Source organism: Aythya fuligula, chromosome 27, assembly GCF_009819795.1.
Source record: "Aythya fuligula isolate bAytFul2 chromosome 27, bAytFul2.pri, whole genome shotgun sequence".
NCBI lineage: Eukaryota > Metazoa > Chordata > Aves > Anseriformes > Anatidae > Aythya > Aythya fuligula.
Window position 1 is genome coordinate 4,802,111 of NC_045585.1, and position 21,590 is coordinate 4,823,700.

Genomic DNA, 21,590 nt, shown 5'->3' on the forward strand with positions numbered 1-21,590 from the left:
CCATGGCGGCGGCGGCGGCGGCGATGGCGGCCCCCGGCGGGGAGGGCGCGGAGGCGGCCCCGGAGCCGCCGCCCCCCGCCGAGACCCCGGCACCGCCCGAGCCCGGCGCTGCCGACGGCGACAGCGGGTGCGGGACCGGGCCCCGGGAGGGGGTCCCGGGGGTGCTGGTGCCGCCGGTGCCGGTACCGGGGGGGGTACCGGGGGGTGCAGGCCCCGCGCTCAGGCCCCGTTTGTGCCTTTCAGGGGAGAGGCGGCGCCGGGGGACGTCGCCGCGGCGCTGGAGGCCGAGTCCGGCAGCGGGAAGGACCCCCTGGTACGGGGGGGGGGGCGGTCGGTCCGTCCGTCGGTCCCCGGGGGCCCGCGGAGGCTCGGACCGGGCACCGGGAGGGCCGCGGGGCCGCGGTTCTGTGCCCGGGAGGGGGGGGGCAGGCGGTTCTGGGGGGCGGCCACGGCGGGATGGGGGGCAGGGGTGTGAGGGGGGGGCCATAACGGGTGTGAGGGGCATTTCCTTACGGTTCCAGCTGCCAGAGAGGCTGCGGAGCCCCTTTCAGAGATATCCACCCCCCCCGGGATGCCGCCCTGCACACCGTGCCCGGGGGGGCCCTGTCTGGGTGATCCCTGGGGGTCCCCTCCGATGGGAGCTGTTTTGGGGCTCTGTGTGATCCCTGCAGTCACCTCGTCACGCACCTCATCGCTTTTTCCCCAAGCCACAAAGTGTTTCAGGCTCACTCGCAGCTTGGCTTTATATCGGGGAGGGGGGTGGTGCAGAGATTCCCCCCAAATTCCCCTATCTTGCCAGTTATCAGTCTGGCAGCCCCCACACAACCCCCCGCTGCCTGGCCGGGTCAGGCTGTCAGCCCCGTGCTCTGCTTGCAGGAAGGTGCCGGCGATGCCTCGGAAGCCTTGGACGCGCAGGCGGGCTCGGTGGACGAGGAGAACGGGCGGCAGCTCGGCGAGATCGAGCTGCAGTGCGGGATCTGCACCAAGTGGTTCACCGCAGACACGTTTGGCATCGATACCACGTGCGTAAGCTCTGCTTAGGGCTGGGCGTGAAGCTGTGGTGTCTGTTTTTATTTGTGCCTCGTATTCTTTTTTTAAAAAAAGCAATAAGTCTGCATAAATTATGTGTGGGTTTCACCTTGCGCTGTCCTTGTCCACCCCCTGTAAGCAGTGACAGGCTGCTCGGGGCTCAGTAAGAGAAATCGGTGCAGAAGCTGCAGCCAGAGGAAGCTAAAAGTTTAATGTCATTAATGTGCTTGGGCAGTCTGAACACAGCGTTATGTGCAGTCATTAACCCTTCACATTTCTGTGCAGTGCTTTAATTAATAGTGTGCTGTTAGGTAGAATTCAATCCTTAGTCAAGGAGGCAGTGGAGGAAATAATTTTTTTCACTAAAGGGTTCTGTTCCAGTCTGCTCAAATCAATGAGTTTTGAAGGGCTGCTACCAGGTCTGTCAGGGGCTAAATTGATGATTGGTTTGCTTAAGGAAAAATGGAAACGTGGAGTGGGATTCTCAAGGACAAGGACTGTGTATTTTGTGCCTAAAAAGTTCCCCAGAGTTCCACTTAATTTTAATTGGTTGACTCTGGTTGGGCTCCATGGCTAGAGCTTCTGGGTTGGTCTGTTTTTGCTGGGTGAATTCCAGGACTTGTCTCAAACAAGATGACACTTATTTTGCTTACAGTTTTCCAATGAGTTTTGTGGCTTTTGTTACTGCTCATGATAGTATTTTCATCAAATTAATTTTATGGAACCTGTAAGATGTTCTTTTTGTAGTGAGAGCGTGAGAGTAATTGGTTTCCTAACCTGCTCTTTTCCAGATCGTGTTTGCCTTTCATGACCAACTACAGTTTCCATTGCAATGTTTGCCATCACAGTGGGAACACGTATTTCTTAAGAAAACAAGCAAGTAAGTGTAAAAGCTCGCTCGTTGGAACTTTGTGCTGGATAATCCTAGAGACTTCATTTTATCTAGAGTCTGCGGGAAAGTTTTTGCAAAAACTTGAGCCACAAGCGTGCACAGCTTTTTCAAAACATGTATTGCCATTTGGGCACTAACTTTGTAAAAGTGAAAATCTGTTCGGTGTGGGCTGGTGGGGTGGGATGGAACTTGTGGTGGTTTCGTCATTACTCGAGATAGCACGGGTGCTTTGTGCTCTGTTATCACTCTGAGTGCTCGGGTGTTTGATCTTCCTTGTGAAGCCTGACTCTAGCTGTGGTGTATCTTTGTTTTTAAGATCTCAAGGAAATGTGCCTTAGTGCTCTGGCCAACTTGACGTGGCAGTCAAGGACACAAGATGAGCACCCAAAAACCATGTTCTCAAAAGATAAGGTAAGGCTGCTAGAAGAATTATCACAGACCAAAGTAAGTTATGATGTCGCTGAAGAGCAAGTTCAAACAAATACGGGCAGTGTGACTTTCAGACTTGTGTTGTTAACTGCTGTTGATAGGATTTTTATTTTTTTTTTTCAGGATATTATCCCGTTTATTGATAAATACTGGGAGTGTATGACAACAAGACAGAGGCCTGGGAAAATGACTTGGCCTAATAATATTGTCAAAACCATGGTACGTAATTGGAGTTAAGTTCACGGGGGATTTTCTGTGAGCGATACAATTGTCTGACATTCATCTTTGAGGTCTAGACTTAGAGCTAAATGCTGAAGATTCTAGTGCTTCTTCCTGCAGCTGCTTATGTAGTTGGTACTGGTAGGACATACTAATAGTACGTGTTTTGGCTTAAGCATTTGTTAATGAATTTGCTGTGATCATATTCCATGTGGCTTACCCTTGTTCTCTGTTTCAGTGTAAAGAAAGGGATGTGTTCTTAGTGAAAGAGCATCCGGACCCTGGGAGTAAAGATCCAGAAGAAGACTACCCAAAATTTGGACTTCTAGACCAAGTACGGAATTGGATCTGGAAGGAAGATGTGCTGTTGGGAGGGAAGGGAGGGAGGGAGAGGTGTTAGTGCCCTGTTTGGACTTGTAAGTTTGTCTGAGCCTGTACTTCAGCTCTTTCTTTCCTTCCTTTTTCAGGATCTTGCCAATATTGGTCCTGCGTACGACAACCAGAAGCAGAACAATGCTGTGTCCACAAGTGGAAGCTTAAACGGCAAGTTCTTCACTATTTCTTTTTCCAGTATTTGGTTTGAAGCTGCGTTTTCCCACTCCTGTAGCCTAGCACGTGTGCAGTTACATCAGCTGAGATGCAACAGATAAACCTGTTGTGTGGACTGAGGTCGTGTTTGTTATGTTTGAAACACGTCGAGCCAGCCTCACCATCCCTTTCTATAGAGATTAACTTACGGTAAAGGTTCAGCTTTCTTCTTCGTGGTGCCCAGCTACTTCAAGGTGCTCCCAAGAAAGCTGAGCTCCATGGTTTCCTTACATAAGTGTTTTATTTTGCATACTTCTATTACTCGGATTTCCTGTTTTCCTCACCCTGGAGATTTGCAAGTAGTGAGGGAAGGTATAAGTATTGTGTTCCCTTCTGATCACTGTTTGTGTTTTACTGTTACTCCTTTTTGTGGGGTGACAGCTGTGCAAAGAACTTTCCCCAACTCATTACAAGTAATTTTAGTGATCTTGCTGTAGTAGTATTAAGAGCTGGTGACATTTCCTTGGACCATTCCATGTGAAACGTGCTGAGTTGTTACCTAGCAGGGGGTGATTCGCACTTTTTAAAATAGGATTTAAGGCTGCGTTGTCTCCGTTTCATGCACTGGTTGTTTTTTCCTTTAACTTTTGGAAGTTTCTCAAATGTGTGGTGCCACTTCTGTTCTTACAGGTGGAGCCTCTTTGGGTGGTGAATATTTACCTTTCAGCTTCTAAAACTTAAGTATTATTGTGGTTTGGAAAGCTTTTTTGCTCAGTTATCTTAGAAGCTATATTCAATTTAAAAATCAAAAGTGTGCCCTGATGTGATTGCAAGAATATTTTAATACAAACCAACAATTTCACCTTGTAATGTTTAGCAATTAGAAGCTTTTAATTCATCATATTCTGCCCCGCCTGACTGGTTTAAAGTTTTATTTTCAGTTAAGTTTATTTTTTAGTCTGTGTTATCACTCTAAACCTGATATTTTTGTGATTTAAAATTGTAAATAAGAGATCTGAGTCTATGACATCCTGATTGCTTAGGTAAATACGTGGTGACAACCTGGGGAGTCCCAGTATCTGCACTAAAGCCAGCAATTGCTGTTTAGATCACGTCACGTGTGCGCAGAATATGGTAACCCTTCAGAGGTCTGAGCCCCTCACACTGCAAGGGGAATGCTGATAATTCAAAGCTTGCGATGTTTCTAGTTTCAACCCAGTTTGTGGTTCTTAAAGGTGTTTATCTGCAGTACAGAGAAATTCTAGTTTTCCTTGTAAATCATAGTAATGCTTTTTGAAATAGTGTAATGGTAAAACGCATACGCGATTTAGCATATTGAAATATTAATACTGGTAGTAGTTTGGTAAAAATTTGACACATAGCTTGTCCTGTAACACTTTTATTTATCACTAGAAGTTGGGGGCCATAACATGAAATGACACATGCTTTAATCATAGTACTAATTGTGGTAATACTGAAGAGAAACACCTGTAGTGCTTTTCCTTTTTACCCAACTTCGATGTATTGTATTTTATAGATTAAAATACATTGTGCAGTGCTTACTGCGTGTGCAGGTATTGGTGTCAGAGTGTTTCTCCAGCATCGTGTGTCACTGGGCTGCCAGCTTTGCTTACAATCAGATAGCGTATGCTGTAGGTTGGGTTTTCTGCTGCTTTTGCAGAAATAAATCTGAATTATGTGGCTGGAATCTCCATGAAAACAAATAATAATGCTTTCAAACAGGAACCTGGCTGCTGCTGGCTGGAGATCTTTCTGCAAGAGAAAAGGTTTTTATAATTCTTATTGTAAAAACTGGAGTGGAGTTCATTGTATTGGTAAATCTCATTTCGCTTCCACTCTAAGTTACGACACTTGACAAGTTGACTGGAACCTACAAAAAGTTCTGGGTGTTTCTGTGCTCGGTGAAGTTTGTTTCCAGCATAGCTGTGTGGAAGAAGGCACGCGAGCTAGTGAACAGATGTGAACTTGGCTGCTTCTGCCTCTTCTGTTCATGGAGATTCCACACTCACGGGCTCTCTCTGGTCACCGGTTGCTTACCATGCTGTCATTTCTCTCTGAAGGGGGCATTGCTGCAGGAGGCAGTGGGAAGGGACGGGGAGCAAAACGCAAGCAGCAGGACGGAGGGACCACAGGAACAGCCAAGAAAACCAGAAGGTAAGAGGAAAGAGGGCATAGTGACACAATGATGAGCACCTTTAGCAAGTTGTACGTTGGTCAGAGGGACAGCTGCAGTTTTGATGCCTCAGTCTGCCTCCCATCTGTCTCTCTCTGCCCTTAGTAGATCTGTGGGGAGTCACACCATAACCCTGTGATGTTTTTGTGCGTCACCTGCTAGAAATATTTGAAGTAGCTGAGTACGTGCTCATTTCATGCCAGCTCTCTTGGGAGCAAAGTGCTGTGCAGGCTGTGACACTGCAGGTACTGCTCTGTAAGGTTGTACCGGGCTGTCCTGTAGCCAGACTGCAGCCACTTGGAGATGCCAACCTGTAGTTTCTGTGCTTCACAGCGACCCGTTGTTCTCTGCGCAGCGGCTACCGCCCCATGGCTATCCTCTGGAGCACCCCTTTAATAAAGATGGCTATCGTTACATCTTGGCTGAGCCCGACCCCCACGCTCCTGACCCAGAGAAGTTGGAGCTGGACTGCTGGGCAGGGAAGCCAATTCCTGGGGACCTCTACAGAGCCTGCCTCTACGAACGAGTCCTCCTGGCCCTGCACGACCGAGGTACGCAGCTGGCTGATCAGACACGTGGTGTAGCCAGCTCTTCTTACGAGGGGCCATCTCTCTAACCTCATGTTACACGTTACTGAGGTTGCACATTATTGCTTTAAGAGGTGCTGTGAACGTTAAATCCACTTCTGTGTGGTCACTTGTGCAGTGATATCAAAAGGCATTACAAATCCTAAACTGTGAATATGTTCTTATCTGCTGCAGCTCCTCAGTTGAAGATTTCGGATGACAGACTGACTGTCATTGGCGAGAAGGGCTATTCCATGGTACGAGCCTCACACGGAGTGAGGAAAGGAGCGTGGTACTTTGAAATATCCATGGATGAGATGCCTCCGGACACAGCTGCCAGATTAGGCTGGTCGCAGCCATTGGGTAAATAATTGTACCAACTACTTGTAGCAGGCAGTGGTTTCTAACTAGTTCCTTCTTTTTGTTGTTGTTTTTCCCAGTAATTTAAGCCTCAGAAGAGGAAGTGGTGTTCAGCCTGACTATTTTGTCACTGCTTTACCAAGGGATAAACTCTTCCTGTAGGTGCTCTGAGCTGTGCAGAACTGCAGTACTGGCAGATCCTTTATGCTGCTGCATGCTTGGCCTTGCTTAACGCTTTAGTCACTGTATTTGTGCTAATGACAGTTGTATTTATTAACTGAATGTAATTATTAGGCCAAAACATTAAGGGTTGTGCATATAGAAGTGTTCCTGATGCGATCTGAATGCATTGGTTCCTGCAGGGAACCTCCAGGCACCTCTGGGATACGACAAGTTCAGTTACTCCTGGCGCAGCAAGAAGGGAACCAAGTTTCATCAGTCAATAGGGAAGCACTATTCGTCTGGCTATGGCCAGGGAGATATCCTGGGCTTTTACATCAGTCTTCCGGAAGATACTGAGACTGCCAAATCGCTGCCCGATACTTACAAAGATAAGGTGAGATGTGGGCTTCGTTAACTGAAGAGGTGACTGTGGGGAATAGAGGGAAACGGCTTGCGCAACCTCGTTTTTCCTCTCCTTGAGTGTGACCTTCCCAGCCTACCTCTGGGTGTCACTCTGCTTCACAGCAGGGAAGTCTGAAGTGTTGACTTCAAGAAAACAAAATACCCCCACCCAGAGGCTCTGCAGGGGAATGCTGCATGTGGCCTACTGAATGAGATCGCTCACATCTTGTTTCATCTACTCTTCCCCTCCTGGTTCTCAAATATTTGAGCTGTGTGAATCACTCTTCTTGGGTACTCTTGGCACAATAGGCACACCCATCCCAGAGCAGGGCTCCTGTAGGTCTGCCGTTCTTTAATGTCACTGTAGGTAACAGATTTTTGGATTATTTCTGAATTATTTTCCTAATATTTCAGGCTTTGATCAAATTTAAAAGCTACTTGTACTTTGAAGAGAAGGACTTTGTGGACAAAGCAGAGAAGAGCCTAAAGCAAGCACCTGGAAGCCAGGTAAGCATTGGGAGGTGGAGTGGAACGATGCAGAACTGAAGAGTGGTGAGCCTGCTGGGACTGGGTTTTCTGTGTGTTACTCACTTCTATTTAACGGCCACAAAGGGAGGCTGCTCATCAAAAGGAATACAAGTGAACTGACCAAACCAGCTGCGTGCTTTGCCTGTAGTGTTCTTGCTGTCACTTAAGTATGTTAAAAATGTCTGGCATCAGGCAGAAGGGGAGTCACTGATAAGCTGCCTTTTGACAATTACTTTGTGGCTTACAAGTAAGGTCCTGAACATTAGCATCAGTGGAAAAAACTTCTCATTTTACTTTCCAGATAATATTCTTCAAGAACGGTGTCAGCCAAGGCGTTGCTTTTAAAGACATTTTTGAAGGCGTTTATTTTCCTGCTATTTCTCTGTATAAAGGCTGCACGGTAAGTAACGTACTGTCAAACAAACTGCCTACGTCCAGCCATAGTTTTATTAATGCATGGAATGGACATGTTGGGAGGGTGTCAAGCAAGCCCAGTTAACTGCACAAGGATGGGGAGTTGTTTTATTAAAACCAGTCTAGAGCAATGCAGCTGTTCACATGTGGGATTTAACTTTATTTTACTGAGTGAGTGCTGTCCTTTGGTGTGAGGATGTATGTCCACGTGTTCTTGCACAGGGTGCAGTTAAGCTCAGGAGTGTAAGAGGGTGAGGCCTGAAGAATTTTGCCTCTCTTTTTTCCTCACTTTTCCAATGCAAATGTCTTCCATAGGTTTCTATAAACTTTGGACCCTATTTCAAGTACCCACCCAGAGATATCACTTACCGGCCAGTAAGTAATGACTGAACTTCTGTTCGCCCCTACTTTGTTTAAATACCCTGGGGCTATCACTAAATGTGGTTGAAAATTTGCTATGGTGGGGAGGAGTAGATTTATAGCAAGCCCGGATCTGAGCCTCTTCAGGTTTTGCACTTGTAGCTTGATATTGCAGCTGAAAGGAATGTATGTAAAAATCTTGAAGGACAAATAGCATTAAAAAAAACAAAACAAAACACCTTTGAATAACTTTAAATATTTCATATGCAGACTATAAATCCCTGATTATGCCTGTGATAGCTTTTTAGTACAAGGCCTGACTTGCTGTTTAAGGAAACTGCAGTATTTTTGTCTCTGTTACTGTTTTCAGGAGGGACACAGTCCTCGAGTACAGGCACAGGGGTGGCACTGCCCCAACTGCTGTACAAACAGCAGTGGCCAGCAGGGCTTGTCCCTCTGTCCTGAGCCTGCGTGTCGTGAATCGAGCTAACTGCCTTTTGTTCCCCTTGCAGATGAGTGACATGGGCTGGGGTGCTGTGGTAGAACACACGCTGGCAGATGTTCTCTATCATGTAGAGACAGAAGTTGATGGCAGACGAAGCCCACCCTGGGAGCCTTAAGAAAATAGGTGCAGCTGTAACAGACCACGGACACGGTGGCTATCAAATCAAGTGGGTTTTATTCTAGGAGAAGGTGCATCACTCAGAACAATCTGTCAATGAACAAACACGATGAAACCAATGCAGCTCTTGGTGGCAGGTGTTTTGTATGTATATTTGTTACCTGCTGAAGGTTCACGCGCTACCCCTCTGCTGGAGTCTAAGTGAGTGCAGGTCTAGTATGTATTGTGCTATTTGTGAGCATCTCCCGGAGTCTTCAGTAACTTACGGCATAGCTAGCTGAAGAAGCAACTATTGTGTTGAGATAACTTCTCACCTGATGTACTGGGGTTGTAACAGTCACTTTGCAGTGAGAGCAGGCTGCAGCTGGACCTACCTGCTGTCTGTGTACGTGCAGAAGCAACATTGACACTTCTGCTCACCCCTGTTTGGCTAATTGTAAACAGCTTCCATCCAGAAGGATTGTGTTGTAACAAGACTACTGCATGTAAGACTGAAATTTGGGCTTCTGCCCAAACTGTATTTTTTTTTTTTTACATAAACTGGCAGCCAGTTTAAAAATAAACCTTTCTTTAAACTCTTACATTTTTGTCTTGTGATTTTTCTTCTGTTTAGGTATCTAGTTTCATTCGTAACCTGTAAACTCAAAGTAGTTACTTCAAATCTGAAGCTCTCCTCCAGCTAACTGCATGAAAGCATTGACTGTCTTTACAGGGACTCCTGCCAATGACCATCATTACAGAGCTTTGAATAAATAGTTTTCCTGTACAGACATGCATAATTATAATCAAATAAGTTAGAGCTGCTTCACTGGGGGAAAGGAGGGGAATAAATTTTAGGTTAAGTCCCGTGTTTGCACACTGAGCAGGTGCTGGCTGGCCCCGCCTTCTGAATCAGGCTCCTGGGACCTCCCTAATAACTAATTAGCCAAGGCCTTTAATAGCAGACATTACTAATAAAGTGTTAACTGATGCAGAAGGCCAAGCCAGCACATGCTGTATGTGCAAACACGATACCTGAAGGGAGTAAAATTTCAGGTTGTCCTGCACGTGCACTCAGAGCCTGTGCTGGCTGGGCTCGCCTTCTAAATCAGGCTCCTGGGAGCTCCCAGCTAATTAGTTAAAGCTTTATTAGTAATGTCTGCTATTAGAGGCCTGGCTTGTTACAACAGGCTGGAGTTAAACTGCATCTGACTTACCTAATTACCAAGATCCCTACTTTTACCCCTGAACAAAGCATTAAATACTAGTCCGTGCAGAAAGGAGGGCGGCTGCTGCCTGGGGCTGGGCGCAGTCAGCAGCTCACGGCCACCGTGCGGGCCAGGCGCTCCCGGAGGTGGTTGGCGAAGTCCACCTGTGTCTGGGACAGAACCTGGTTGATGATCGTCTTCGGCAGCCAGCCCTAGGGAGGAGCAGACAGCAGCCTGTTAGTGGGACTCACCACGGATGTAACTCTTGCTTTTAGGGGGAAATAGTTCCCCGTGGAGCTTACCTTCAGGTCGATGCTAAGCAGCCATATCAACTTGGTTTGCGAAGGGTCGCCGGCCACCGGGCGCAGGATCATGCAGGTGGGACCGTTCTCAGCTCTACAAGGGCAGCAGCGTGTTAAAAACCAACCTCTGACTTAACCTCAAAAAGCACTGAAGCACTTTATAAATTAGGGTTTCCTTCACCATTTCTGCCTTCCCTAAAACAAAACTCCCTTTACTACTGAAACATGCACCACAGCAAGGCCGAGCCCATGCTGGGATGTGGATTTAACATTCACGAAGCACTCCAAATGTCTGCTAAGCGAGCACAAGAGGCGGTTACCTCACGAAGCCCTGCTGCTCTGGCATGGCCCCGTAGGTGGTGGCCATGCCGGCCAGGACGCAGGTGGAGCCGCGCCGCTTGGCGCACCGCACGCTGACAAAGTCCCGCGGCCCAACGATGTTCCCGGGGGTGGCAGCCGCCTTCTCGTGGGTGATCACCGTGTCTTTTCCAATCTTCTGCAGAATCTGGACGGTACAAATCGTAATGTGAGGCATTTATGGCAAAAAAGGGCTACAGGTAGCTAAAAGATGGCTTTTGATGGCTGCTTGTAGCCAGAGGCACTCTCTCGCAGCAGCTCAGCTTACAATTTCTCTCACCTGCTGTATCCTGGAATATAGAACATTATTGCCAGATTTCAATACCCAAAACAGGCAGGCACGTCTCTTAATGCTTTCAGACAAGCTGTGGAATAGCAAGGTGCTCGTCCCTACTATCGGGTGCTGCTATTTCTCCTCCACTAACACCACAAACCACAGCAGAGCTGGGCTGCTGCCACACAGCAAAGAGCAAGTGCATTTCCTGCAGAAACAACAGCCCTCCCTCCCTCCGCAGACTATCTGCTCTAGCAGTGTGGTTACTGCAAAACAGGCTTAGTGCCTGGAGTGGGAAACATCCAAAATTGATGTCCATCCCCAAGGAACGGGTGGAAAAACCCCTGCTGTGCTGTGCAAAGTGATTCCCCGGCCCCTGTAACTCCACGTGGAGCAGCGGATGGATCTGAGGGGGTCAGAACGGAGCCTGGCACCCCCCCCGTGCAGGCACCCGCTCCCTACCTTGACCTCCTTGACGCTGGGGTTCCAGTCTCCCATCTGCTCCATGTTGTCCACCAGCTCGCTGTACACCGCGTCCAGGGGCTGGTCCACCACCACCTCCAGGCGGAACACCTTGCCCACGTCAGGCAGCACCTTGCTCAGCACTTTGTCTCCGTTGTCCTGCCGAGGGGAAGGCAGGGTCAGCACCACCAGGACAGGACCGCCGCCTGCAGCAGGACCACCCCGGCACAGCTTACCACCACCGTCTCCGTCTTCCAGCCGTCCTGATCCCCGAGGATGCTGAGCGATTTCTGCAGGGCTTCCTCCCCCTGCTTGATGTAAGACATCTCCGCCTCGCTGAAGGGCTTCTCCTCCAGCCTCGAGCCTGGGAGGCGGCGGACGAAAGCCAGGAGGGAGCGTAAGAACATTACAACGGGCTAAGAGTCCTAATACCAGATAAGCTTTATCTACACCAAATAGACTTCGCAGTGCCCAGGGGCTCAGGGGCTCAGCTCAGCTCCCCCAGCCCGCGCTTGCCGTGCACTTAGCGCACCCACGAGCTGCACACGAGCAGCTTTGCTCCAGCCAGACCCCGAGCACCAACCCCTAAGGGCCAAAATGCAGCAGGAGGAGGCAGTCCCCCCCCGCCTGTCACTTACTGAGCAGGGAGCTCCTTCGTCGGACCTGGTTAATCCACGCGCCGGGCCCCGCGCTGCGGCAGGCCAGCCGGCTCAGCTCCTGGCTGATGGCGACCGCGGCTTGTCGGCGGAGACCTGGGGCAGAGAGGGCATCACTGAGCCATGCCGGGCGTTTGTCAGGCTGTGCTTCTCTCCTTTAAGCATACAGCCCTGAGAACCAACCCTCTGTGTGACTCCTTTCACCCCCCGCCACCGCTTGCTGCCCCCGTGCCACGGGAGCACAGGAGCTGCGCAGGCTCTGCTCCGAGCCCAAGCTGTGCACGGGGAGCTGATGGCACGAACAGGTGCCCAGGAAAGGCTGTAGGAAATGGAATACGAGCACAAGATCCTGACAGCCAAGGGGCTGTTACCTACAGCTGCTCCTCCCGGGCTCCAGAGCAAGAAGCCTGCAGTGGGCTAAATGCTCCCGCAGCGCTCCCTAAGAGCGGAGGCGCAGCCACGCTGGAAACAGCGCCCAGCCCTCCTCCATCAGCCCCAGAAACACAGCCAGCAGCAAAAAGGGGTCCCGGGGACCAAAATGCACCACCCGGGGACTGCAGCCCCCCGTGCCCTCACCAGTCATGTTGCGCAGGTGGCGGTAGGAGATGGCAGCGCACAGCTTGAAGGTGGCAGGCAGCATCTCCGCGGTCGGGGCTGGCGTCTGCGCGGCGAGAGCTCCTCTGCCCCAGCCCTCTGGATGCTCGGCCTTAAATACGCCCGCTGAAGGATGCTGGCTTGTCAGCAGGGAGATAAGAGCCGTCACTTACGGCAGGGCCCCGGGGGCCAAGGCCAGCCCCCTCCCCGCACAGCTGCCGGGGGCTGCAGGTCGCCCATGGGCCGGGCACCAGGCGCACGCTCGCAGCCTCGTGCAGCCAGACCCAGCCCGGGCCACGGGACAGAGCCCACCGTGCCCGGCCCCCCGACACGGGGTGGGCACCTCGCACCCGTTACCGGGGCCAGAATTTGTGGGACTGCTGCTGAGGGGTCTGTGCGGGGAGCAGCAGGCACCCCCCGGGCTCCAGCACCCCGCGGCTCCAAGCCGGGCACAGCCCAGCAAGCTCGGAGCCCCCGAGCAGCCCTGAGCCCCCTGCCTGCACCGAGGGGCAGCCCCGGGTCCCCCCAGGGCCGGTTATCTGCGGGTGGGCAACGGCGGAGCAGCGATAACACTCAAGGATGAAATGACATTTCTGGGATGAGTTACGGCCCCGTAGACGAGCGCTCCCGAGCCCCCGTGAATCACCAGCTGCTTCCTTTGACGTCAACTCCTGCACCCTCCTGCGGGGAACCTGACCTTCCTCCTCCTCGCTGTTGCAACAGCTTGGCCCAGGGGGAGGTCAGCCGCTCGCTGCGCCAGCAAAGGACACCCCAAGCCCCCCAAAATGGGCTGGGGGCACCCGGGGAGCCCTGGGCAGAGCCCCTGGGGTGGTCGGCCCTAATGGTCCCTCCCTACCTGCGCTGGGTCAGCTCCGGGACGGCTGCTCTCCATCACCACGTGCGGAGCACGGCCACCACCTGCACGCAGGAGCGAACAAATTTGCTTTCCACCCATGCCACGGGAGGCACCTTGTGGTCATGTAACTGGATGGAGGCACTGGTGGCACTGGGAGGAAGCCAGAAGCCGTGCGCCTCCCTCCCCAGTTACCGCACCACGAGGCAGCGCCGCTGGGGAGCAGCAGCCCCCTCCGGGGGGTGCAGGGAGCCCCCCGTGCCGGGAGGCAGCCGGGGCTGTTGTTATCCCAGCCCGAGCAGCCGCTGCCGCACACAAGGCCTCGGCACAAGGACGCGCTCTTGTTTTTGAGAAGAGCCAAAACAGAGCCCGGGCAGAGCCACCCCTTCGGCTCCGGGGCTGTGCCAGGAGGGCACCGAGAGCCCTTGGGGGGGACCTGGAGAATTGGGGATGTCCCCGGGCTGCTCACCAGCTCCCCGATGCCGGGTCACCATCTCCTTCGGATGTCCCCTGGGGGTCCCACGGTGTCACCATGCCATGGGTCAGCAGAGCCTGCAGGGAGGGAGAGGGACCCGCAGCCCCCCGCGCCCCAGAGGCACCGGGATGGGAAAGCCCCCAGGGTGCTGGGGGAAGGGGAGCAGCGGGGAAGGGGAGCAGCAGGGCCGGGCTTCGTGCCTGCTGCCCCCAGCACCCCCCTCGCCGCAGCTCTCTTTCGGGACAGGAGGAGCAGAGCTGCTCTGCCCACGCAGGACACGGCCCCAGCCACAGCCCCACCTGCCCAGGCCCCCGGCTGGTGATGTTGGGATGGATCCTGAGCTGGGAAAAGCACCCAGACCCCCCCCAAACCCCCGTGGGGTGCAGGAAAAAGGGAGCTGAGCCGCACGGCAGCCACCCCTGAGCAACCATTTGGGAGCCCCCCACCCCAGGGATGGGGGCTTCGCTCACCCACCCCCCGACACCGCCACACGCAGGCACCACACAGCTCGGATCGCAGCTTTTCACTCAAAAACGCAGGTCCAGGCGCTCAGCGTACAAATATTTACAGCTCTTTACAAATGTACAAAACCCAAACCGAACGCAAACCCGAGGCGCAGGAGCCGGAGGGGATGGGGGGCCCCCCCCCGCGCACCGTACAAAAATAAAGGACGTCTCTGCTGGGGGGCTCGGCTCTGCACGGGGTCCTGGCCCCCCCCCCCCCCAGTGCTGTGGGGCCCAGCCCCACGTTGGCAGCACCCCCACACCCCGTGCGCTGCTGCCCCCCCGCACGAAAATTCCCTTTTCTGAGCCCGTTTCACATTCTGGCGGCCGTCGGTGGCTCAAGCAAGGGGGGACGAGGCTGTGCCCCCCCCAGAAGGTCCCTCCCCACGTCCCCAGCCCGTGCAGGACCCCGGGGTGCTCCCAGCCCCCCCGCTCCAAGGCTGCTTTGTTTCTATTTGGAGAGCTCAGATAAACCCGCGGCCCCCCCGCGCCCGCAGAGGTCGCGCTCGGAGCTGGCGATAAGATAAGGCCGGCACTGCCCCGGGCTCAAACGCAGCAAAAATGGGTGCTGCCGCTCACGGCACCTGCACCCAGCCCTGGGGTGGGGGGAGAGGAGCCCCCAGGGTGTCCTCGGCAGGTGCTGACCCCCAAAAAACAGGCAGCTGGGGGGGCTGGGGGAGAGGGGCCGGGATCTGCTTCCCCCCTGCGCCCCTCGGCCACCGCGCTCACCAGCCCCGGGCAGCCTCTGTCCCAACCTCTCCTCCGCGAGACCCCGGCCCCGGCAGCCCCCGCTGCAGTCCGAGGTGGCCCTGAGATGGCGAGGAGGGGGTGAGGAGGGGGCTCGGGGGGTCCCTGGGGATGGAAGAGCAGGGTCAGGACGGTGCCGGTGCCGTGCTCCGGGCTTGGCAGGCGGCGCCGGCCGCGGGGAGGTGCGAGTTCGTGGCTGCTGGCTGCGGGGACGGCACGGGGGCACCGATGGGGCAGTCGGCCGGCTGGAGGGACAGAGGGACAAGGGGACAGACGGACGGTGAGATGAGGGGGACGGGGAGCCCCGGGGCAGCCCCAGGACCCCGGCGCTTACGTGGCGGCGGAAGAGGCGCTGCAGGAGGCTGCGCTTGGGGGGCTCGGGCAGCTGCCTCCAGTCCAGGTCCGGGGAGCGGGTCCCGTTGGGTCCGAAGACGTTGAGGTCCTTGAAGCACTCGGTCTCGATCATCTGGGGGGGCAGAGGGGGGCTCAGCGGGGTTGCGGAGCCAGAGCTGAGCCCCCTGTTCATTGGGGACCCCCCCCACACCTCGTTCTGCCAGGGGATGGAGACGCTGCCGGTGGCAAACTTGGCGTAGAAATCGTTGTCGGCTTGGTCCAGGTTGACGCCTTTCACGGTGGAGAACTGCTCGATGTCCAGCACGTCCTTGCAATACACGGCCCGGGGCTGGGGGGCCCAAAGTGCCATCAGTTGGGGGTCTCATCCACGCCCCCCCAGCCCCACGGCACCCGCACGGCCTGGAGCCTTACGTCTGGCACGAAGGAGGGCTTCGTGATGCCGGCCTCCAGGCGCTTGAAGTTGATGGTCCTGAAGAAGGGATGGCGCTTCACCTCGGCGGCCCCGTCCGCCCCGCAGCCCAGCCGCTGCTGGGGGTCCTTGGCCAGGAGCTGGGGAGGGGGGACGGGCGGTCAGGGGTGGGGGTGGCGGAGAGCCCCCAGCCCCACGGGGACCGGCGTGCCCCCAGCTCACCAGCGTGCAGATGGCCCGGGCGTCCTCGCTGAATTTATCCGAGTAGTGCTCCTGCTCCTCCTGCACCCGCTTCTCCACCTCCTCCCGCTTCACCCGCTCCTTGCGGGCGCGGAAGGGCGACTGCCCCGCGATCATCTCGTACACCAGGCAGCCCAGGCCCCACCAGTCGGGGCTGAAGGCGTAGCGCTCATTGTTGATCACCTCGGGGGCTGCAAGGCACGGCCACGGCCCCGCACCCTCAGTGGCCATACACAGCCACCGGCCCCCCCCGTGCCCGCCACGGCCCCACACCTCACCCATGTAGCCCACGGTGCCCACGCGGCCCCGGATCGTCTCGCCCTCGGGGATCTTGATGGCCAGCCCCAGGTCGGAGATCCTGATGTGGCCTGAGGCAGGGAGGGGTTGGGGGGTCCCATCCCACGGCCCCTGTGCGCCCTCCCCAAAAAAACACCCGGGGGCCCCCACGTTGCCTCCATGGGGGCGCACGGAGACCCGGCCCCAAAGCCAGGAGTGCAAGCAGAGCCTGACCCCGTGGGTCTCCTCCTCACCATCATCATCCAGCAGGATGTTCTCTGGCTTCAGGTCCCTGCAGAACGGACAGACGGACAGCCAGACGGACGGCTCAGCAGGGAGCACCCCGGCCATCCAGCCCCGCGTGCCCCCCGCCGCCCCCACCTGTAGACGATGCCCTCCTGGTGCAGGTGCTGGAGGCCGCAGCAGATCTCGGCCGCGTAGAAGACCACGCGCTCGTCCTCGAAGCCCGGGTTGCCCATGTTGTAGATGTGGAACTTGAGGTCGCCGCCGTTCATGATGGTCAGCACCAGGCACAGCGCGTCCTTGGTCTCGTAGGCGTAGGCCAGGCTCACCTGCGCGCCACCGTCAGCCCCCGGCCCCGCCGAGCCGCCCCGCGCCCCGGGGTGCCGCACTCACCACGAAGCGGCTGTTGACCTTCTCCAGGATCTGCTTCTCGTTCAGGGCCATCGCCTCCCCCTTCCGCTTCTTGATCCGCTTCTTCTCCAGCTTCTTGCAGGCGTACATCTTCCCCGTGGCGCGCACTTGGCAGGCGCACACCTGGGGCAGGGCGCACCGGGGTCAGCACCCCGGGGACCCGGCCCCGCGCCCTCCTCCCACCCCGGCCGCACCTCTCCGAAGCCGCCCTTGCCCAGGATCCGGTACTGCCGAAACGTGTCCTTGGTGACCGACTGCCTGCAACACGGCCCCGTGCGTCAGCCCCGCTCGGTGCCAGCCCCTCACCCCCCCTGGGTGCCCCTCGCCCCCCTGGGTGCCCCCCGCTCACCTCTCCAGGTACTTCCACTGCAGGAAGCGGTCGAAGTACATGCTGTCCAGGTAGTCGGCGAAGGGTGCCCGGCTCAGGTACTGGCGCAGGGGGCTGCGGGGACACCAGGGACACTCAGCAGCCCCCATGGGGACGCCCACCCTGAGGCTGGTCCCCAAGACGGAGGGAGGAGGGTGCAGCGGGGCTGGGACTCACTGCAGGCAGCTGCTGAAGAGCTCTTTGCAGGGGCTTTTCTGCAGCTCCTCCAGGCACCGGCTGACGTGGGCCTGGCTGATCTCGGGCAGGTAATCGGGGGACTGTGGGGAGCAGACGGGGCTGGGGTGGGCGGGCACGCAGCCAGCGGGGGACACACGGCCCTGCTCCTGGCCCCTGCTCGCCCGTCCTGCTCAAGGGACCCCCCCCCAGGCTCACCTCCTGGTGCAGGAACCTGCGGATGATCTCCTCGCCCATCTCCTTGCGCTTCTCATCCGGGGCCAGCTCGTAGTCCGCCTGGGAAGGAGGGCGTTGGGGACGGGCAGCACCGAGCCCCCAGCACCCCGGAGCAGCCCTGGGACAAGCGACCCCGCTGCAGGCACCCACCAACCCCACAACCATCCCAGCAACGGGGAGCACAGCCCGTTTGGTGATGCTCCTGTTTCTGATTCCCCAGCACCTGAGGTCGCTCCTGGCATCGCTCCCAGCCCCGCAGCACCCCCAGGTCCCCCCCCATGAGCCCCTTACCGCAGCGTCCAGGAAGCGAATGCAGCGCAGGAGCTCCGGCCGCGTCTCGCAGAACTGTCGGAAGAGCAGGCGCCCGATGGGCTGCTTCTCGCACAGGCTGCCGTAGTCCGGCTCTGCAAGGGACAGCGGGGACGTGCCACCACCACGCGGTGCCAGCGCGGCCTCACAGCGTGCCCCCTGGCTCATCCAGCACAGCGGTGACCCAGTGTTGTGCCGCTGCTTTTGGGGACGCCCCCCCCATTCCCTCGCCGGGGACAGCTCCGTGCCGAGCCCCAAAACGCCCGCTCCCCCGGGAGCTCACCCAGGCCTCGCCGCAGCTCGTTGCACTGGCTGATGTGGGGGAAGCGCAGGATCTCCCTCCACTTCTTGCTCCGGCCTTTGCGCTTGCCGCCGCCACCTGCGGGTGGATGGGAGGGAGAGGAGGTGATGCTGGGGGGCACGGGCACCATTTTGGGGTCTTCCCTTCGTCCCGCTGCTGCTGCGCCCTGGAGACTCGGGGGACACGAAGCCCCGTTGCTCTCACACTTAGCAAAAGCCGCGCAAAATCTAAATTCACGTGGGAAAAACAAAACTTTGTGCTCCACCAGGGACACGGGGAGGGCACCCTGACACCAGAGACAGGGCTCTGACCGCAGCAGAGAGCCCCGGTCCCGTTCCCGGCCCCTGCCCGGTTTGGGGCCCCGTGCCCACCTCGGTGGGGCGGGCAGGGCCCGGAGGGGCGCAGGCTTCCTCCCTGAACAATGCCGCGTCCCGCGCGGGCTCCCTGCCGTAAACATCTGGTTTCCTTCTCTCCCCAGCGCTCGGGGCCTGCGAGCGCCCGGCCAGATCCCGCTCGGTCCCCGATGGGGACGGGGATGGGGACGAGGAGGGGGCAGCGGCACGGCCCCGCTGCAGCCGCTCCTCCCGGGCAGATACTTGGCGCGTGAAGTCATCCCTGCAGGGACCTGACATCAGCGCGGCTCCCAGCTGGTGGCCGGCCAGCGCCGCCCGCCCCGGTGACGCCGAGCCGAGCCCGCGGGACGCCGCTGCGCCGGGCTCCGGCATTTCGGCGGCCCCGGGGAGGCGGCCGGGCAGAGCTTCCTGCAGGAATCAGCGCGCTTCCTCCGGCAGGAATCGCCCCGCGTCAGCCAGCGGGAAGGGGGCAGCCGGCACCGCGCACCCAGCGCATCCCCGCAGCGTCCCCCTGGCTCTGTCCCCCCGCCTGCCAGGGCCAGGAGGGGAGAAAAACGCCCAAAGATCTGGGCAGAGTGTGCGTGCCTCGTCTCATAATGAAGTTATGTTATTTTACATGTTTTGGGTGCATTTTGAATGGGAAAGGCCGCACGGGGCACACCTGCCCTGCCACTGTGCACAGCACAGACTGCGTCCAGCAGGGTGGCATCAGGAGGGGACACACACCGGGGACAGCCAGGGAGCACGTGGAGAGCCCCACGTCCAACAGAACCACGGCCACAGCGACAGGACGGCACCGGGGCACGGCCACCCTGACTCCCACCAGGGCAAGCGGCCCAAAGGGGCTGCGATCAGCCCTGCACGCCTGCAGGACACGGCCAGGGAGCAGCCGGGCAGGTGGCGAGGTGGCCCCACAGCTCCCCACACCCCGCTCAGTGGGGATGTCCCGGGGTGGAGGTGCCCGGCCCCAGTGCTGCACAGGGACCTCGTCAGCTGGCAGCAGAGATAAGAGGAGAAATCAGCGCCGGGCACACGAGAAAGCCCACGAGGAGCCTCCCTGCTGCCAGGCTGACCTCCGCCATGCGAAAAGCTGTCGAAAGCAAAATCAAACTGCTCCCCTGCGGGAAGGAGCCCACGTACCACATGGCGAGGCATACGCACCAGGAGGGGTGTTACACCAACAAAGCTGCCGGCAGGGAAAGCCCCAACCGGCCCCACGCTCAAGGCCCCGCAGCTCCCAGCCCCTGCCCGAGCAGCCCCAAGGGGTTGGGGTCCCACCACGGGCACCCCTCTGCCCGGCACCCCCAGGGGCAGGCGGCTCAGCCCCAGCCTCCCCGCTCACTGCTCCTCTGCGTCTTGGCACCGACCTCCTCCAAGGGACTCCGCACGCAGGACGTCGCCGGCTCGGGGCGAGCCATAAAGAGTTCCTCCCTGCCCTGTTATCTCCTCGCTGCTTACAAACTCCTGGGTTATTTACCCCGGGCACTTCCGCGGGCGGCCAAGCCTGCGGTTCAGAGGAACTCCTCCCGGCGCTGGGAGCCTCCGGGGATTTCGGCTCTGCTGGGTGGCAGCAGGGCCACGAGGCCAACCCCAACCTACAGCCGGGGCAGGTCCAGCCGTCCCCATCCCTTTGGAGGTGCAGAGATGCCCCCAGGCCCGCGGCCCCCACCCTGCCGAGCCCCCTCCCCAGCAGCGCCCACCCGGGGGTTGGAGCGATTCCATCGGCTGATCGCTGCCGGGACGAACCCCCCCGGGGTGTGGGGAGGCGCGGGGCAAGGGGACCCCGGCACCTTCCAGCCCCCGGGGCGCAGAGGCCCCGTTTCGCCCCCCCAGCACCGTGGGAGCGCCCGGCCCGGCGCCGTTTTCCCCGACGTGAACCCGGGGCGGGCGCTCCCGAGGGGCCGAGCCCCGCTCGCAGCCGCCCCCCAGGGCCGCTGGCGCCGCCTCGCCGAGCGCAGCCCCCGGTGTCCCCCCCCCGAGACCCGACGGCACCGGGCAGCGCCGAGCCAGGGCGGCGGCGACGCCGCTTGTGCGCCCCGGGGACCGAGCCCGGTACGGAACAACCCGGCCCGGCCCCGGCCCTCGCCCCCCCGGGTTTGGGGTCGCCACCCCCAAAGGGACCCATAGCGGGCGGGGGGGTTCAGGCACCCGCCGCCCCCTGCGCTGCTCCCGGCCCGGAGCGACCGACGGACGGACGGACCGACGGAGCGGCCCTGAGCCCTGGGGGGGGGGACCGGGAAGAAGCGGTGGGGGGCACCGGACCGCTCCAAGAGCCCTGCCCCGGGACACGGACACGCAACCGGCCGGGCGGACACACGGACACGCGGCTCCCCCCCCCGCCACCGCCCCGCCCGGGGGCACCGGGACGCGCCCCCGGCCCCGCCGCCGCCTCCCCCCGGCCGGAGCGGAGCGGAGGGGCCGGACCGGGGCGGGGCGGGGGGGACCCGAGGGGGCCGGGACGGGGCCGGGGGGGACCGGGAGGGACCAGGGGGGGGTCCGGGCTCGCCCCTCGCTACCTTCGCGGGCCTTCAGCAGCACGGTGTTGGCCACGATGTTCTCCAGCTCCATGGCGCGGCGGGGGGCGGCAGGGGGCGGCGGAGCCCCCGAGCTCCAGCCCCGGCCCCGGCGGCGCGGGGCGGGCCGGGCGCCTCCCGCCGCCCCCGGGCTGCGTCACGGCCGTGACGTCACGGGCCGCCCCTTGGCGTCACGCCTTATGTAAGGGCAGCGCCGCCCCCCCCCCCCTCGGGACCCCCTCCCGGCACCGGGGCTCCTCCCGGCACCGCAGCTCGGGGACCCCCACC

The 21,590-nt window shown here is 58.2% G+C and overlaps 3 protein-coding genes across 3 annotated transcripts; 1 reads left to right on the forward strand and 2 right to left on the reverse strand.

Annotated features, from left to right (window-relative positions):
* The first annotated feature begins 97 nt into the window (after positions 1 to 97).
* ASH2L (ASH2 like, histone lysine methyltransferase complex subunit) lies at positions 98 to 9,247 on the forward strand. Its single transcript, XM_032204168.1, has 16 exons — positions 98 to 127; positions 244 to 313; positions 877 to 1,022; positions 1,821 to 1,909; positions 2,238 to 2,332; positions 2,474 to 2,569; positions 2,808 to 2,903; positions 3,037 to 3,112; positions 5,179 to 5,272; positions 5,625 to 5,842; positions 6,053 to 6,220; positions 6,580 to 6,773; positions 7,196 to 7,288; positions 7,611 to 7,709; positions 8,039 to 8,098; positions 8,596 to 9,247. The coding sequence occupies exons 4-16, from the start codon at positions 1,837 to 1,839 to the stop codon at positions 8,701 to 8,703; spliced, it is 1,470 nt and encodes a 489-aa protein (XP_032060059.1). The 5' UTR covers positions 98 to 127; positions 244 to 313; positions 877 to 1,022; positions 1,821 to 1,836; the 3' UTR covers positions 8,704 to 9,247.
* Positions 9,248 to 9,283: 36 nt separating this feature from the next.
* STAR (steroidogenic acute regulatory protein) lies at positions 9,284 to 13,877 on the reverse strand. Its single transcript, XM_032204139.1, has 9 exons — positions 13,860 to 13,877; positions 13,394 to 13,455; positions 12,520 to 12,673; positions 11,926 to 12,039; positions 11,524 to 11,651; positions 11,288 to 11,446; positions 10,515 to 10,699; positions 10,195 to 10,288; positions 9,284 to 10,104 (listed from the first exon to the last, which is right to left on the reverse strand). The coding sequence occupies exons 2-9, from the start codon at positions 13,427 to 13,429 to the stop codon at positions 9,997 to 9,999; spliced, it is 978 nt and encodes a 325-aa protein (XP_032060030.1). The 5' UTR covers positions 13,430 to 13,455; positions 13,860 to 13,877; the 3' UTR covers positions 9,284 to 9,996.
* Positions 13,878 to 14,812: 935 nt separating this feature from the next.
* On the reverse strand, positions 14,813 to 21,357 carry LOC116499485 (G protein-coupled receptor kinase 5-like). Its single transcript, XM_032204236.1, has 16 exons — positions 21,306 to 21,357; positions 18,419 to 18,514; positions 18,118 to 18,230; positions 17,809 to 17,886; positions 17,593 to 17,693; positions 17,398 to 17,490; positions 17,243 to 17,306; positions 17,031 to 17,171; positions 16,776 to 16,966; positions 16,649 to 16,686; positions 16,397 to 16,486; positions 16,101 to 16,309; positions 15,881 to 16,018; positions 15,660 to 15,797; positions 15,450 to 15,581; positions 14,813 to 15,360 (listed from the first exon to the last, which is right to left on the reverse strand). The coding sequence occupies exons 1-16, from the start codon at positions 21,355 to 21,357 to the stop codon at positions 15,241 to 15,243; spliced, it is 1,794 nt and encodes a 597-aa protein (XP_032060127.1). The 3' UTR covers positions 14,813 to 15,240.
* Between the last annotated feature and the right edge of the window lie 233 nt (positions 21,358 to 21,590).

Bases quoted from the DNA above. Each gene is read 5' to 3' on its own strand.
- STAR (XM_032204139.1), bottom strand. From the start codon at position 13,429: ATGGAGAGCAGCCGTCCCGGAGCTGACCCAGCGCAG. The intron at 12,674-13,393 runs GTAGGGAGGGAC...CTGACAAGCCAG, and splicing joins CCGGAGCTGACCCAGCGCAG to CATCCTTCAGCGGGCGTATT. The intron at 10,289-10,514 runs GTAACCGCCTCT...CTGCCCTTGTAG, and splicing joins GAGCAGCAGGGCTTCGTGAG to AGCTGAGAACGGTCCCACCT.
- ASH2L (XM_032204168.1), top strand. From the start codon at position 1,837: ATGACCAACTACAGTTTCCATTGCAATGTTTGCCATCACAGTGGGAAC. The intron at 5,273-5,624 runs GTAAGAGGAAAG...TGTGCTTCACAG, and splicing joins ACAGCCAAGAAAACCAGAAG to CGACCCGTTGTTCTCTGCGC. The intron at 8,099-8,595 runs GTAAGTAATGAC...TTCCCCTTGCAG, and splicing joins GAGATATCACTTACCGGCCA to ATGAGTGACATGGGCTGGGG.
- LOC116499485 (XM_032204236.1), bottom strand. From the start codon at position 21,357: ATGGAGCTGGAGAACATCGTGGCCAACACCGTGCTGCTGAAGGCCCGC. The intron at 17,172-17,242 runs GTGCGGCCGGGG...GCCCTGCCCCAG, and splicing joins GCAAGGGCGGCTTCGGAGAG to GTGTGCGCCTGCCAAGTGCG. The intron at 15,798-15,880 runs GTAAGGCTCCAG...TGGGCCCCCCAG, and splicing joins AGCCCTCCTTCGTGCCAGAC to CCCCGGGCCGTGTATTGCAA.